Source organism: Rhipicephalus microplus, chromosome 4, assembly GCF_043290135.1.
Source record: "Rhipicephalus microplus isolate Deutch F79 chromosome 4, USDA_Rmic, whole genome shotgun sequence".
Lineage (NCBI taxonomy): Eukaryota > Metazoa > Arthropoda > Arachnida > Ixodida > Ixodidae > Rhipicephalus > Rhipicephalus microplus.
In genome coordinates, this window is record NC_134703.1 from 112,877,507 (window position 1) to 112,895,909 (window position 18,403).

At 42.2% G+C, this 18,403-nt stretch overlaps 1 protein-coding gene across 1 annotated transcript in view; it reads right to left on the minus strand.

Annotated features, from left to right (window-relative positions):
* Positions 1–1,889: 1,889 nt before the first annotated feature.
* The window catches only part of LOC119172281 (microtubule-associated protein tau), an 80,889-nt gene continuing 64,375 nt past the window's right edge, over positions 1,890–18,403 (minus strand). Inside the window, exons 5-8 of the mRNA XM_037423331.2 lie at positions 12,355–12,473; positions 8,692–8,871; positions 5,930–6,124; positions 1,890–2,433 (exon numbers count right to left, since the gene is read on the minus strand). Of these exons, the coding sequence (XP_037279228.2) occupies positions 2,263–2,433; positions 5,930–6,124; positions 8,692–8,871; positions 12,355–12,473 (665 nt within the window). The 3' untranslated portion in view covers positions 1,890–2,262. The remainder of the gene's footprint in view (positions 2,434–5,929; positions 6,125–8,691; positions 8,872–12,354; positions 12,474–18,403) is intronic.

The window sequence follows — 18,403 nt, forward strand, 5'->3', positions numbered from 1 at the left end:
GATATAAGCTGTATTAGAAAGGCAGTCACAGTACAACAACTGTTACGGTATATTATTGTGCTCTCAGAAGAAAGACTAGACAAGACAGGAAAAATAATCAGGAGAACTTGTGCTGCATCGTTTTTACGATCGTAGTATTCCTATGAGCGATGACGCTATAACGACACGAAAACTCCTGCTGTTGTACGAGACGATGATCTGTCGTTATGACGAACGGACATACCTGTCTTGCTATAGTAGCCGTAGCAATAGCGCCTTTCTCAGTCTCCAGTGTGCCCCACAAAGTGGTTTTAAACTGCACTAGGCAAGTTTCTGTGACTACGGTACTTCGGTTAACGACTATACCTACGTCACAGTTACACAATTTTTGTTGGGTAATAAGAGTCGTAAGGCCAGGGGAACAAATAGGGTAGTGGAAGAAGTACAACACGTTACAGTATGCACCACGAAAACAAGTAACCGTTAAAATAAGAGGTTTTCCAGTGACTACATTTATATTCTTTAGGAAACACGAGGAACCATGTGGGGATTTCAGGCTCTTGAAAATGACTGAATATTTGATGCTCTAGCATGAAACCGCAACGTTTCGTTTGAAACGCTACCTGGCCCGCCACAGTATATATAGAGGAGTTCCGACCCAATTTCTTGGTAATGGCACACCATCTCCTTCAGTGCGGCTGTTTACGAATATCTATAAGTGTAAAGTGGAGTTATCGGGAGTAGATAAAACAGACTGACGCTTCTTTTTCATTTCGGCAGTCTTACAAGTCACTCTGAATCTCACGGCACATGAGAAAAGGTTGTGCACCTTGAAATCAGGGCAAACACGGAAGAATTTTTCACGAAATAAAGAGGAATAAATTATGTGGGAACATAACGGAACAAGGATGTTCAAGTCCTTTACATGCACGGACCACGACGTTATGCGTTGTTTTTCTATAGAAAGGCGAAAAAATCATTACTGCTTGTCTGACTCGCGAATACGAGGTAAAATAACGGGTATACTTTGTTATATAGAATGGCGCTTGTCTGTTCGGCTATGTAAATCGTCCAGTTGCTTTTCCAGAAATGCTCGTGGCCACGCTTTCTGGCAGATTCGCAAATATTTCACTACCTTCTCACAAGTGGTTGAGTGACCATTTCTTCCCTATATATTTTGTTCTCTTTTGAATTTCTGGTCTATAAGGATTTGTAAGAAGCTATGTGCGCTTATGAAACTACTAAAAGCTGTCCCGACCTACGGGAGGACGAAAAATTTGCATTTCAACTAAGTTCATTAATTATTGTCTACCCATACTCTTGTGACACAAACTTCTTCGAACCATCGTCCATCTTGAAAACATTTCTTTATTTTTGCGCGATACGAGATCATATTGTACAAGGATGAGGCCGTCCGTGTTACTTCGACTGTTATCATCAGGGCTTTTCATTTGAATACGCTGCATCTGCTTTATACCTTTTTCACGGAAGTCTTCGCTTATCTGTTATAAAATAGTGGGCTTAGAGTATGATATTACGATCGTCACAACATTAGCGTGACGTTTTTCTCTCCTGTAGGCTTCACATGCAGCTTTCCTGTTATTGTTGAGTAAAGTGACCATACAGGGGTAGTCTGTACGTATGTACTTATTTTAAATTGAGAAAAATGCCTTAAGGGCCGACCGCACCTTGCTTCACCGTTGCCGTTCATCACGTTCCCAACTGCACTCACTGGACAAGCCTAAAGTGGCACAGTTCTTGCGATGTGGCTTCAGCAGCCCTCTATCGTATGCCATCAGTAGTGGCCGGTTTTCAATACATCGTTTCTCATGCAGTGAAACGAGTAAAATACTCAGTCAAAGTATATTTCTTTTTCTATTATATTGCACATTTCCTACAATAGCCGTCTGTGGAAATGACCATCAACTGTGCCTGTAAAGGAACAACTCTGGCAACTCTACTATTTCTCATTCGTAAAGCCCAGCCACGATACTTTTTACGGGCCGTTCGCTTAGTTCGAGTAAATCATTAACAGCCGCATTTACGACTTGCGCTCAAAAATATGCAACCTACTGCTAGGTATGTCGACCGTTTGTGAGTAGCTGCTACTTGTGCAGTCTACAATATGCAAGATCTCTGGGCGAGAGGATTTGGCAAACGATGGCACGCCTGCTCGGCGAACAGAGGTGTAGGTGGGCGACACTGCTAGTTCGCGTGGGCCACGAGCAATTTCCGCGCGCTCTCTACAATTGTCTTCTCCTCTTGCGGCCCCTCGATGGCGGATCAACACTGGGCCACTTCAGGTGGCGGCGCTGACGCAGGGACGCCGCTGGATGGCGCTGCCACTTCCTCCTTGGTGGGAGAGATGTCCGACTCATGGCCATTGGCAGCAACGTCGTCCTCCTGGCTTTGCTGCGACTGCGCCGGGTGAGGACTGGTCAGGTTTGTGGGACTCTGCAAGTGAGTGAGAGAAAATAATTTCGCACACGAATTGTTGGAGACGCGGAAAATTCTGTCTACGTCCCGGCATGAATTGATAGGGTAAATAGAATGTAAATGCTTTTAGTGCTTTGATATTTTGCGTACATGCGCTTGCTACTATTCTCAAAGGGCACATGTAAACCCATATTTACAGTTTCTTTCATAGGCTAAGTAGTGCACTTCGAAGCTTTGGCCATTCTCACTATCGCAGAAAAACAAACAAGTCACTCAAGTAGCACAAAATCGCACAAGTAGCTTTGCATTCGATCTTGTTGATATTCTTGTTATATAGTCTTTTCGCGGACAGCATGCATCATTCAAGAAGCATAACATGGTCGCCTGTGACAGCGTTAGGTGCATCAGATACAAAAGGGCTGGCAGTGCCTTACATTTTTACATTTAACACGAGAGAAATTCACTGTGTTGAAGCAGTAAATATATTAGGAAATGAATGCTATGCAACGCTTGAGGCAATGATTTACTTTTTCTTGTCTTCCCGAATACGAAAATGATTATTATAAGCGCTACTAAATATCTTGACTTCCTTTTTATGTTCATATTTTTTATGGCAAGCGCTTTACCCCGCAAATATGTACCAAATATTTTAGTTTCTTCCTATTGTAAGCAAACATCTGATCTACCAGCTTTCATAAAACAACACCCTCAAAAAGAATCACTGTGACTCCATATAACAAGCATAATATGGTTAACTTGCTGAGTGAACCAATTATATATATATATATATATATATATATATATATATATATATATATATATATATATATGAGATCTAACACAGTTGGTAATTTTTTCATCCACATTTATTTCTTCTTATTTACAGTCTATTGGTTTTAATAACTTCCCCTGTACATTCCTTGGCAATACTGTCTGTTAGATCTCATTATTATTGTGTTAAAACACGGAAAAACGAGCCCTTAGGTATACACTTCTTTCTCTTATATATATATATATATATATATATATATATTTGCTGGTTACAAGTGCAGCTGAAATTTGTGCAATTTTTCTTCTTTAAAGCTTCTTTAATTAGCTCAACATTTTTTGTGATTTCAAGTGTAATGGTACTGTAGCAGAAGAAACCTAACGCAGATGTGGCTATTTCTGAAGTCCTGTGGCCTTATTAAGCTGTAAAAATAACGCTATATCACGTAAGAAGCCGTCAACAAAGTCATATCAGGCAGCAGTATCCAATCTTCATGATTATTGGGCACACTTCATCTGGGACTTAACGAGAGATCTCTCTGTTTTAGTGCATGCAAAGCGTCGCAGTGAACAATGTTATCGCAGGGGTCACTCATACTCATACTCAACTAACTCTCGTATATTGACGTAGGGGGTCGCTTCTATGGTATGCACAGCAAGTAACTTGCATACCCTTAATTTTCCCCCTTTAGATCGAATATTTGACATTAAATCTTAGGCTGCTTTAAAGACAAATACAAATAAATACAAAGGTAAGGCCTTGTATAACTACTGGTTAGGTAAGTGATGAATATATGTTATGTTCATGATATAGCCATATATGTCAAGGTATATTATCAATAACTATGACTGTTCTTCTGCCACTACGATGACAATGTCAAGACGAAATGCCTGAATTGCGAGCAGAGAAAGTACTAAAAAGATATATCAAATGTAGCCAGAGGAGTATGCCACGTGACTAATGTGACTGGGGCCATTTTGCGCAATATTTTGTGATCTACATATACACAGACCATATCAGAACAACATAACGTCAAGAGATCTGAAAAATGTGAAGAAAAAAAATTATTCTCATGTCACCATTAGTTTTCACTGAGCCAGTGGACCGCGACGGTGGCGGTGATGATTTTTTAGGATACTGTTTACCATGGTGACGGTGCGAAGTGTCTGTGTTGTATCTAAGATTTTCAGCTATGAATTGATAATTTATTTCTATGTTGAAAAAGATGAAATCCAGGTGTAGAAAAATAGCATATGCGAGCAAAATGTGAGCTTGGTGTGGTTTATAACCCACAAAGGCAAATGAAAAATTGAGAAAATGTCATTACGGGTTGCTTGGCTTTGCCTCAAAAGCCATATTATTTCTACTACCCTATCGAAGAATGCAAATGAGTAACTGTCACTTTTGATCATGGTATTACTTGTATCTATAAGACCTCCGCGTCAATGCAGGTGAATGATTAACACTAAAGCCTATTGTTTTATGTACGGACAAGCAAAACGCAATACTTAGTGAGCCATCTACTCAGCTGGGATATTGCGTTCCTGTTCGTTACACAAGGAGGACTGCTGTCGTCATAATCATCATCAGCCTGACAACATACACTGCAGGACAAAGGCCTCTCCCATGTTCCATCAGTTAACTCAGTCTTGTGCTTTTTCTGCTGCTACTTTATACCCGCAAACTTCTTAATCTCACCTGCCCATCTAATCTTCTGTCTCCCCATAACCCGCTTGCCTTCTCTGTGAATCCAGTTAGTTACCCTTAATGACCAGTGGTTATCCTCTCTATGCGCTACATGCCCGGCATATGTCCATGTCTTCTTCTTGATTTCAACTATAATATCCTTAACCCCAGTTTGTTACCTAATCCACTCTGCTCTCTTGTTGTCTCTTAAGGTTACACCTACCATTTTTCTTTCTATTGCTAGCTGCGTCGTCCTCAATATAAGCTGAACCCTCCTTGTAAGTCTCCAGGTTTCTGCTCCGTAGCTAAGTACCGACAATATACAGCTGTTATATACCTTCTTCTTGAGCGATAGTGGCAATATACCTGTCATAATTTGAGAGTGCTTGCCAAAGGTGCTCCATCCCAGTCTCAATCTTCTAGTTACCCAAATCTCATGGTTCGGCTCCGTGGTTATCACCGGCCCTAAGTAGACATAGTCTTTTACAACTTGATGTGTAGTATTATCTATCTCGCAGTGCTGCTCTCTTCTGACGTTGTTGAACATTACTTTCGTTTTCTGTACATTAATATTAAGACCCACCTTTCTGCTCTCCTTGTCTAACTCCGTAATCATGAGTTGCGATTCGTCCCTTAAGTTACTCAGCAATGCAATTTCATCGGCGAAGCGCAAGGTACTAAGCTACTCTTCATTAACTCTCACCCCTAACGGTTCCTATTATAGGCCTATGAAAACCTCCTGTAAGCACGCGGTAAATAACATTGGGGAGATTGCGTCCCCCTGCTTTATACCCTTCTTGATTTGTATTCTGTTGCTTTGTTTCTGAAGCACTATGGTAGCAGTTGACCCCCTATATATTTCTTCTAGGATGTTTATATATGCTTCATCAACGCCCTGATTCTTCAGTGTCTGCATGACTGCTGACATTTCGTCTGAATAAAACACCTTCATGAAATCAATGAAGGCTATGCATAGTCTATGACTGCTGTACAAAAGGTTTAATAAAACTTGCCACGTGTCTTAGGTGCAATGTGTTCTTAGTGAGGCAAAATACGCACTAGCGATTCCGAGCCTCTTGTGCTTCCCGCATCCGAGGCTGGTAAGGAGCCAATCTTCGAAGCTGCCCTTTCCTTGAACTCGAGCTTCTCCGACAAGATCTTTACATTGCCGCCGCCCGCTTTGTGCTTGACGTTGTCCAAGGAGCCAACCTTGGACGACGCCTTGTCCTTGAAGTCCAGTTTCTGAGTCTCCACCTGCGTTCAATATACAAATCGCGGTTATCTTACAATTGAATGTAAATCTATGCCCCAGAGTGTTTTGCAATCATCAAACCAGCTTTGTAACAATCCAGCGACAGAAATTCAGAGGAAAATAGAGGCTTGAAATGATAAGCCCTAGCTAAATAAGAAATATCGCTGGAGCACTATCTCTACAAGAGGACGTGTATTTACCAAAGAAATCATGCCCTCACCAATAGTAAAATTCGGTTACAGGAAAATTGCCTATTGAATGACTACTCATCCCAATTTTGTAGAGGCAGGTTTCACTGCTTGCAGATAGGTGAAACATGTCCAAGCGTGCGTGATTAAATACACTTGTGCATGAAAATATCTGCTATCAACGATAAAGTTGGTTATTTGCTGCTTGAGAGAACAAGCTTTACATGCAGCAGAAGATGGGGTATACTGTCACTGCAGTAATGCTTTATGCTACACCTACGCAAAGGTCATAACTGTACGATACAATGTTGCTCCAGTGATCAATATAAGGTATCACTGCCGAAGGCAACGATGCCTATTGTTGGTCGCAGATATTTACCTTTATAACAAGGCATATGAATGTAGACGTGAGAGGCATTCACACTTAAATCATGTCACGTTTGAAATGTGTAGCACGTCTTCACGTCAACAAAGTACACCACTTTAAATACAATGCGTACCATAAATTGACGGCAAGTTGTTGGTAATAACTTTTGTCATTCGTAAGGTGGCGTTTGTAACATAAGATAGACAGCGAGCTTGCAGCCTACTCTAAAATAAAAAAAAAACAGGTAAGAAGTTTGTCGCAGCATTTCCTTGCTATTTTTAAATATGCTACTTTTACTTCGCAATGCCAATCGCGTCCCCATACATATGACGCATCGGCATTACGAATTCCCCTAGTTTGCTTTTAGGAAGTAAACAAGATTCCCCCAAATCTGATGTTTTCTTTTTTCTCTTTTTTCAATCCTGAATGGTGAGGCAGTTTGAATTTTACTAACAAGCACTCTCGAAGCTCTGGTTGAGTGATCAATCTATTACACATGACTAGGAACTGAAGATTATAATAGGTGCTCACTTTACCCGGTAACGCACGCACACATGTAAATTCTGTTTTCCTGAAGACCAATGCCACATCTAGGTCAAAATAGAAGGCTTGCTTTTTTTGTTAGCATCACTACAGGGAAATAAAAATGTTCACACCTCAATAAGATGCAAGAACTGTTACTAGAATACTCTGTGCATCCTTATTTGTGAAACTTGGTTGGTTTTCTAGTTAACTAGAAAACAAATACTTGAGATTATATCTTGAACAATATACAGAGAAAAAAAGTATGCTGGGAAGAGAAAAATATTTAGGTCTATGTCATGGGACATGAGATTGTATAGGGGAGCAGTTGGCAAATGCACAACCTCGTCAATATTTCACAACAAATAAATTAGTGACTGGCTTTGCTACTTATTTTGTGTTTCTATGAATGACCGTGCCATAGTCTGTTAAGTATCTGTCAACTGACCGTAAATAGCACGTACATAATGCTGCGCATGATCGAATTGAATTTATAATGAAAAAGTCATTATTTCAGGCTACATACTTAACGTTAGATGGCTCAGCTTCTACGAGTGGCCTTGCGCACTTACACTGAGCAACCAATTTCATATTTCCATAATTATTACTTCAATAGTTTGGAGAGTAAAACTTCTATAACAACTAACCAATGAGACACCGCTTTTTCATGTCCTGTATTACGTATACCTACTCGTTTGTGTGTTTCATAAATCTACTCATTTAGACAATGAGGAATTTACTTAAAACAGCATTTTTTACATGTTGGTATTCAATTTCTGTTTTTTAATGGAGAACACTACGCAGTGAAGAGGAGAACACAACAATGTAGCGAAGACAGGCGCCAAAGTCTCATATCGCGTGTATGCGTCGTTTCTCGAGCTATAACACCAAAAGAAATGAAGAGTACCTACCTAACAAAGCGCAATTTCGTTCAACAGCAACACCTATTGCCATTAGGTATGTTACAAGGTTCTCGCTCTCGTGTCAGTTCTATTCTGTCTGCCTTCTTAAATTTTGTATACTGCCATAAAGTGTGAAGCACAGAAACGTGAATACACAGTGTGTCAGCACAATTGAAGGAGGTAACTGTTTTGAGATAAATATTTATAATTGTCGGTATTTTAGGTTCCAGAACTGCTTCATGGTTGTGGGAGATGTTGTACAGTGGAAGGTTACAGAAATATGGACCAGCTGGGCTCTTTTAACGTGCAACTCTATGTACACGGGCCTCAATCCTTTCGTCTCCTATTAAATTCGGCACACTACAGGGAGTCGATCCAGCGACCTTCCTTCGGGCCACCATAATCATTAGATTACCTTGGCAGGTGGCTTTACCATATCGTCAGTTAAGTGGAAGCACCTCAGTACAAAAAACAAAAAGAAGTTTTCAGTTGATGTACAGATTTGGTTTCATTTCAAACAAGATCAACCCGTTATCTTTTCTCAGCTGCCTGTTCGTTTTTGGTTCATTTTTACTCATTCGCGCACTCGCCTTCACTTGGCCACCGGCGGGCTTGTGGTCGACGTTGTCCAGCGACCCGACCTTCGACTGCGCCTTGAACTCGAGCTTTTGCGAGAGGATCTTCTTGTCTCCGCCTCCCGGCTTGTGAGCCGCGTTGTCCAGAGAGCCAACTTTGGGCGCGGCTCGCCATTCCAGCTTCTGCGTCGTCACCTGTGGTCGCAAAGAAAGACGCAGAGTAAGATAATGCAAAGGCACCCACCAGGGCACGGTGTGATAATTCATGTTCTTTTGAACATTGAAAAAAAACCCCGATAGGTGAAGAAATACAAAACGAGACACGCGCGGAAGGGAACCCTGGCCCGCAACTCACGGTTTATTTTAAAAATGCGTTTTTGCAAAAGATCCTTATCATTACTGTGTTGAACAGGCAAGTTAGGCTACAGTTGGAGCGCATTGCAGAAGTGAGGCATACCTATATTGTATGGTCAGAAAATAAACTGGACGAGACCAAGAGACTCGAGGGACACAACACGTTAATATTAGCGGTCTATGCTATGTACCCTGGAAGTTGCTATGCTAACTACCCTGGAAGTTGGAGGCAGGGTAGTTAGACAGGACACTGGCAAGCTTTCCCAGGAAACGAAGAACCTAATTAAGAAGCGTCAAATCATGAAAGTGTCAAGTAGAACAGACAAAATAGAACTGGCAGAGCTTTCGAAGTTGATTAATAGACGTAAGGTATGCGATGTAAGAAGGTATAACATGGAGAGAATTGAACACGCTCTGAAAAACGGAGGAAGTGTCAAAGCATTGAAGAGGAAACTTGGGATAGGCAAAAGTCGGATGTATGCACTAAGGGACAAAGAAGGCAAAATAACTACCAATATGGATAGGATAGTTAAAATAGCGGAGGAGTTTTACAGAGATCTGTACAGTAGCCGAGAAAACCACGACCTTAATACTATAAGAACTAGCAGTAACCCAGATTACACCCCACCAGTAATGATAGAAGAAGTCAGAAAAGCTTTGGAGAGCAGGCAAAGGGGCAAAGCTGCTGGTGAGGATCAGGTAACATCAGATCTGCTGAAAGATGGAGGACAGATTGTGTTAGAAAAACTAGCCACCCTGTTTACGAGGTGTCTCCTGACGGGAAGAGTATTAGAGTCTTGGAAGAACGCTAACATCATCTTAATACATAAGAAAGGAGATGACAAGGACTTGAAGAATTACAGGCCGATCAGCTTGCTCTCTGTAGTATACAAGCTATTTACAAAGGTAATTGCTAACAGAGTAAAGAAAACATTAGAATTCAATCAACCAAAGGAACAAGCAGGATTTTGAACAGGCTACTCAACAATTGACTACATTCATACTATCAATCAGGTAATAGAGAAATGCTCAGAGTATAACCAACCACTATACATAGCCTTCATAGATTACGAGAAGGCGTTTGATTCAGTAGAAATATCAGCCGTCATGCAAACATTGCGGAATCAGGGCGTAGATGAAGTATATATAAACATTCTGGAAGAAATCTGTTATATCCGGACACCAGGCACATGGTATAACATCTTTATTACTGAGGCGCACACTGCCAGCCTCAACACAAGCAGCACAAAACAGAATAACCCCCTCCAGATACTGTGGACAGTATATGTACACACTCTATCTCTCGGCACATGCGCAACTGGCAGTAGCTTGAGAGCATGCATACAAACCCCGCGACTGACGTCACAACAAAATCTACAGGGGATCAACTGCTACCATAGTGCTTCATAAAGAAAGCAACAGAATACCAATCAAGAAGGGTGTAAGGCAGGGGGACACAATTTCCCCAATGCTATTTACCGCGTGCTTACAGGAGGTTTTCAGAAGCCTAGAATGGGAACAGTTAGGGATAAGAGTCAATGGAGAATACCTTAGTAACCTGCGCTTCGCCGATGACATTGCATTGCTGAGTAACTCGGGGACGAATTGCAACTCATGATTACGGAGTTAAACAAGGAGAGCAGAAAGGTGGGTCTTAAAATTAATCTGCAGAAAACGAAAGTAATGTACAACAACCTCGGCAAGGAGCAGCGCTTCAAGATAGGTAATAGTGCACTTGAAGTTGTAAAAGACTATGTCTACTTAGGGCAGGTAATAACCGCAGAGCCGAACCACGAGATTGAAGTAACTAGAAGAATAAGAATGGGGTGGAGCACATTCGGCAAGCACTCTCAAATTATGACAGGTACATTGCCCCTATCCCTCAAGAGGAAGGTATATAACAGCTGTATCTTGCCGGTACTTAGCTACGGAGCAGAACCCTGGAGACTTACAAAGAGGGTTCAGCTTAAATTGAGGACGACGCAGCGAGCAATGGAAAGAAAAATGGTAGGTGTAACCTTAAGAGACAAGAAGAGAGCAGAGTGGATTAGGGAACAAACGGGGGTTAAGGATATCATAGCTGAAATCAAGAAGAAGAAATAGACATGGGCAGGGCATCTAGCACGTAGACAGGATAACCGCTGGTCATTAGGGGTAACTGACTGGATTCCCAGAGAAGGGAAGCGGGTTAGGGGGAGACAGAAGGTTAGGTGGGCAGATGAGATTAAGAGGTTTGCGGGTATAAATTGGCAGCAGCAAGCTCAGGACCGGGTTAACTGGCGGAACATGGGAGAGGCCTTTGTCCTGCAGTGGACGTAGTCAGGCTGATGATGATGATGATGATGATGCTATGTACTCCTTGGTATCCTATGGTTTTTTTGGTATCCTATGATTGAATATATACGACTTATTATGTGTTTATGAAGATGTCTCATTTTTGAGTCGCTCTTGCATCATATTGTGTATGTGTGGGTGCGTCAGCTGAATTAGCTGCATTTTTTTCACACACTTTCTTATATTTATTTTTATTTCCTGTTTCACCCAGTACTGTGGGAGCCAAAATAAATTTGTTTACGCAATTTAATGCCTTCTTTATTAATGCAGGAATGTTCGGGAAGGCTTTGGGGCATTTCACCATGCTCTGCTTTCTGTTCAATCACCCGTTCTGTCTTTCTTTTTTCTGTTTTTATGTTCTGCTAACAAAATGAGAAGCTATTACCAATATCGACATCTTAGGCACCAACATATCTTGTCTAGGGTAATAAGCAAAAAGTCATGAACAATACCCAATAAATATCCATAAAAATAGGTGAAAAAAATTGCTGTAATAGCCGAATAACATGTATATATTCAACATAAGAAAAAAAATTGTAAAAAATATGCTTTAATAAAGTGAGATCCGGTGCTCCAGGCCAGACTACTTGCAATCGTCTTAGTTAGTAATAAATTTAAAAGGAAAACCTTTCCTTGTTTAATGATGCATGAAATTTTTTTGATGAAAACAGGTATATTGAGCTAAGAATTGTATAGGTTATCCAGGACATGTAGTAAATAAAGAGTTAATTGCGAAAGTTCGCAGACCTAATGGTTCAATAAATAGTACCGCATGGTAGCTGCACCGAGTTAGTGGATAAGTATTTTCACAAAGTGAACAGCATCTTTGAAGAACGAAACACGGTTTAAGTATCCATAAATGATAAAAACCTCGGCTGCATTTTGCCAGGAAAAAATATAAGCGCTTTTCTCGAGGGCGGATCGCTCCTTTATGCGCATGATTTGACCATTCTCGCTGTGTAGTTTGGAGAGATGAATGCGTCTCCTCACCCTAACTTCCCCGCCTTTAGGCTTGTGCTTGATGTTTTCCAGTGAGCCGATCTTGGAGCGCACGTTCTTCAGGTCGGGCTTGGGTGCCTGTCCCACAGGTGCCTTGATCGGAGGCAGTTCTGCAGCCAAAAATCAATGTCTTGAGACGATGACTCAATTTTTTTGGAAGCACGGGCACAAGTGCAGGCTAGAAAAACGTAGCGGATGTGCTGCTCGAATTAGACAAGCGGAAACAGCATGATATTCTAGAGTAACGACATGCACAGTCTCCTGCAAGACATCATAGGACTGCGCACAATGGGGAAAAACCCTCACCCCCGCCCCCCTTAAGCTAAATGCTTAATCATACCCTGGTGAAATGTTGGTTATATCCGAAAAACCATACATAAGATGTCTCGGTTTCCTGGATATATTTAACACATAAAGCAACAACTCAGAAGTGTGACCTAGTGAAGGAAGGGGTGGGGAACAACAGTCATCTCACACCTTAAATCAGTCTGACCAGCCCCGTCATTGTTTGAAGTGTAGTGTTGTGACCAGGCTGGTGTCCAAAGATAATGGTGGTCGAGACTCTGTGACGTTCCCTTTTAAGAACTATTTACGCCCACCATCAAGCCTTCATGTAGGGGACCAAAGGCAGGCAGCTTTGAATAAAGGCCACATTGCTTCATTTGAGCTTTTACATAATTTGTGCAGCCTGATTGTTTTTCTAGGGCTAGATCAATTTGTGTACGGGGGAGGAGAGATAGGCGACTATGAAACTTCTCCCATCACCCCCCCCCCCCCCTTTATGGAGAGCTCTGCGCACACCTATTGTCCCACGCGTTAGTGGAGGAAACAATTCTTATTGAATTTTTACCTAATTACACGTAGAAGAAAAAGCAAACTCAAAGGGTTTCTTATGAATTCGCTCAGATTATTCTAAGGCGAAAGCCATCGTTATCTCTCAGCCGATGTGCTGAATCTGCTCTGCCACCCATCGAAAGATTCCTGTACCCAAAATGGTTTCGCACGGCTTCGAAGATCGGAAGCACACGAAGATTCGGCATCGCCTCCGTCATCGGACGCGCTTCGACCAAGCTACGAAAGCTATGTGATGACGTCATCACGAGAAGTTACGTCATGTGATGCCATGATGACTTCACAATGAAGCCATAAGATATCGCATTACCCGCCCCCTTCCTTTTTGTGTTTTATGTCACCGACCTACTGCACGTGTAGATAATTCTTTACGAAGACTGCGTCAGAATGTGTCACCGCATTACTTAGAGACTTAGGATAAACACTTAGGCTTGCCGTGGATGAGGCGCCTTGTCGTGGATGAGTTTCATCGACGGCCGATGCCCTGTTCGCTAACGAGTGTTGTTTGCTCTAGTGTGAGTTTCTATTTCCCAGCCACAAGTTAGACTAAATAAACAGCTTAATCTTGGACATACACACTGCTGCTTTCGTCAATGTCGCAACCACGTGGCGATAGTAATCTGTGACGTCATCGTGATGTTAATTCGTGATGATTTCTTTCACCACTCGTCACCGACGCCGTGGGACGCGAGACGCCATTGGCGCGGGATGCCGACGGTCAAATTTTGCATTTGATGAGACATATATAACTTATTCCGTTAATAATTCACACATGTTCGAAGAGGAGCATCGAAATTAAGGAAGCCTTTCTGTATGGCAGCAGTTCAAAAGAGCGTTAAATAAGGCTAAATGGTATCCACCTTGTACTTACTCCTACCGCTAGAAACAAGAACCACACAAAGAGCCAAACATAACGGATGAAATTTGTTTATATCGTCTATTTGTCTGCTTGCTAATCTTTAGCGCAATAGGAAACTACGAATATTGTGTAGTTTCAATGCAAACTGTTAACTATAGAACAGCTCCAGAGGAGGAACTCATTGTGTCGAAAACGTTTCTGAGTATCTTGTATTATACGTCTGTACATATGCATACTTCCTTTGCAAAGACCAGTATGAGAGAGCCGCAAGAAGCAGTCCTTGAAACCACAATCCTTGTTAGTTTGCTGACGACGTGTTCAGAACAACAAAAGGTGAACGATTTCAGTGACTATTTGTCCACCACGGCCTAACCAATGGTTATATCCATTAAAAAAGTGAATAAATAAATAGATAAATAAATGAATAAATAATTGGCAGATCCCACTTACAGTGGGAATCGAGCATATGCGAAGCACGAATGCGGAAGGTTAATAGGTAACTTCAAAATCAGCACAACGTTACGAGAAGGAGGTAAGTTATAACGTACATGACTTCCATGTCATGATTCATCATGTTTGGACGTTTAATTTACCTTCGTCATCTATTAACGTCACTTGACAACAACTTTGGTATATATGAAGCTAGCGAAACACTCGTGAGCGTTCTATGAGCGTAGCATGTAATCATGTTTACATGGCACCTATATCATGATTATCATGTTTGGACATGTCATTTACATTCTTCGTCCATTCACGACACGTAGTACAGAATTTATATACATATAATTTCTCTCTCTCTCTCTAAACATATATATATATATATATATATATATATATATATATATATATATATATATATATATATATATATATATATATATGTGTGTGTGTGTGTGTGTGTGTGTGTGTGTGTGTGTGTGTGTGTGTGTGTGTGTGTGTGTGTGTGGCACTAGTGAAACAGCTGCGAGAACGCTATGAGCGTAGCATGTATTCATATTTTACAAGAAACGCATACGATTATCAAGCTTGAACGTATCATTTATATTCGTAGTATATTCACTTCCGGTAATGCCAAATTTGGTACATGTGAAGCTATCCAAACGGCGGCGAGCGCGTGCATGAAGGGCCCAATATAACGTCTAAAGCTTCCGGGGGTGACGAATATAATCCGACGCGACGTTGACGAACGCGCAGGCTGGGCACAGCGACGTACCGCTAGCAAAACGCGAGTACTCAATAGTGTGACGCAAGACGCGACCAGCGTCCGTCGGCGCGACCCGGGGGCAACCGACGCGAAATGCTACATGCTGCGTTTCGCGCCGACGGCGTTATTTAGACAGCACAGCGTCTGCCTCTCTTTGTGACGGAGGGACACTCTGTGCGCTCAAACGCGCATGCGTCGAAGCAATGCAGCGCGGGCCTGCGAGTACATGGCAGGCAGATTCACAATGGAGGTTAGTGGGCACATCCACTGATCTCTGCTAGGGGGATATTGCCGCCTGCAGCGTGGAATTGCCGGCGTGACGCGATGAAATGATAGCTCACGTCGAAGTGTATTGGCGCCTTGAGTGTGGCGTGTATTAATGTTCTTACATGACACGCATCTCATTATTATCAAGTTTGCACCAGTCAAATGCCTTCGTAATCCATTCACGTGACTTAATACCAAATTTTGGCATATGTGAAGGTAGCGAAACGGCCGCGAGTGCATCATCAGTGTGGGACTTTGTCATGTTGTTACATGACACGCATGTCATACCAATCATTTTTGGACGTGTCATTTACCTATGTCGTTCGTTCGCGTTACGGAATACCAAATTTGGTACATGTGAAGCTAGCGAATTGGCCGCGAGCGCATCATGAGCGTAGCATGTGGTCATGTTTTTACATGACACGCATCTCATGATTATCATGTTTGCACCAGTCACATACCTTAGTCATCCATTCACGTCCCGTTATACGAAATTTGGTATATGCAAAGCTTGCGAAACGGCCGAGAGCACATAATGAGTGTGGCATGTAGTCATGTTGTTAAATGACATCCATGTCATGATTTTCATGTTAGGGCCTGTCACTTGTGTTTGCCATGCAGTCATGTCATACCATACCAGTTTCGCAACATGTCATGTGAAACAAACCACCGCAAGCGCAGCAAAATCATGAAATGTAAATCATGCAATTCATGACACACATGTCATGATTTTCATGTTATAACTAGTCAGTTATGTTCGTCATACAGTCATGTTATGTCATACGAAGTTTGGTATTGATACCATTATCTAAACGGCCAGGAGAGCTAAATGTCGTTAGTGGCTAGATAGATAGATAGATAGATAGATAGATAGATAGATAGATAGATAGATAGATAGATAGATAGATAGATAGATAGATAGATAGATAGATAGATAGATAGATAGATAGATACGCTCAAAGTCGCCGAAGTTCGCCAAGAAATGCTTCGCATTTAGTAAATAAAGGTACGATTCATTGCATGTTTAGAGAATTAATACACACACAATGGAAATCGATTACTTTTGTACAGTGCATTTCAACAGATCAGAATATGCACAAACGTACAAAACGGTGACAAAAAAAAATCTGTACATATGTAAGTTTTATGATAAACAAAAGGCATAAATAAAACGTAAATATGTACACTTCACACATTTAGATGGCAGTTCTGCCGGTACTGAACAGACATCAGCCTATCAAAACCAGCAGGCATGCTGAAAGACAAGTTTTACGCGTCGCTCACAGACGAACACAAAAGAGCAAGACCAGTGTCGAAGGAATTCCTCGTCAGTGAGAAAGAAAAGTTCCTCCGACAGGATAAGGTCCCTAGATGAAACAAGTTTCCAAGGTAGCGACACCCTCCCTTTTCCTCCTCGCTTATTAGCATGAAGCGCCCCCTAGAAGGTTTAAAACTTTCATTTCAAAAGCGAATGTTTGGGTTCTGTTGCTACAGTGAATAGATGTAAATGAAACAAAATGGAACGAAATAAAACGTAGAATAAACAGTTACCTTTATGAACATAAATGGCGCAACACAAGAGCAAGCGGGATGTGCGTTACTCAACCGGCAACGTTGTGCAGTTCCATACTTTACACCACTAGCCATGGCGTCTCGCGTAGTACATTTTATTTCCACGGCCGCGGTATTTCGTCCAGGTCTAACTAGTCCACTTCTCCGATTGTGTTTTGTTCGTGCTGTGACACAGTGAACGTGCTTCTTGCTGGATCCTGTAAGTGGCCACAGGGCGTGACGTTGTGACGATTGATTACAACCGGCTTGTGCACACGCAAGAAAAAAAACTACAACCAGACTGGTACGAACACTCGTCCAGCAGCACTGCGATGACGTTTTTTTTAAATGTGCCCATTTGGACAATCGTGATGCCAAGTTATTCTGATGTGGTGCTGGGAACTTCCTGAAAAGTGAGGGTTTTACTGGTGAGGTGTCTTGAAGCAGCGCGTTTCGGCTCAAGCGGGAACTGGTCAAGAGTGAAATGTTTCTGAAGGTGCGTTGCTTACAACCTACAGCTGCTCTGTATACGTGCATACCCACATGTATTTGTACCAACTGGCATGCACTAGACACGCATTAGACGCGCGCCTGGCGTTTCAATAAAAACCGACAAGTGAACTCGCTCCGCAGATCCGCGTCGACATACGTTGACGGAGTTGCACGAAAGCATTCGCGTGAAATGGTTCATAGTTGCACTTCATGGTGCGCTTCATCTCGGAAAGCACGAGGTAAGTTGAAGAGAGCGAAACCATTTTCTGTCGTTTACGGCAACGCAGCATTGCTGAAAAACGCAGATGTTGCATTGAACGAGCATGGCGAAACAATCTTGGTCGACTTAGCGCACACCGAAACGCTCCTCCTCTTCAGTTTATGTTCTGGCTACGATTTTGTCTTTGGTCACGGCGAGAATCCGGCTGGAGCCATATGCGCATGCGTACTCGTTTTGAACCTTTTGCATAATAATAAATAACACCACCAGCCATTTGCAAGATCACGTGCAAGTAATGCGCCAATTACAGACGCGGATGGCAGAGAAAAAGAGGTGTAATCGAGAGAGTGAGGAGGACGGCTCGAGAACAATGAGTGACGCTACCTTGTTTCATCTAGGGACCTTACGACAGGACAGATAGCAGCTCTGTGTAGTGTCGCTCCAAGATCGGAAAGAGAGTGCGACGGCAACGGCCTGCTGCAACCGCCTCGCAGCAATTGTGCCAAAGACAGTAAGCACCAGCAACAATGGGAAGGCAGGCCAAGCGGTCTCGAGAACAACGCCCACATGAAATGAAGCGGTTTCCGCAGAGACA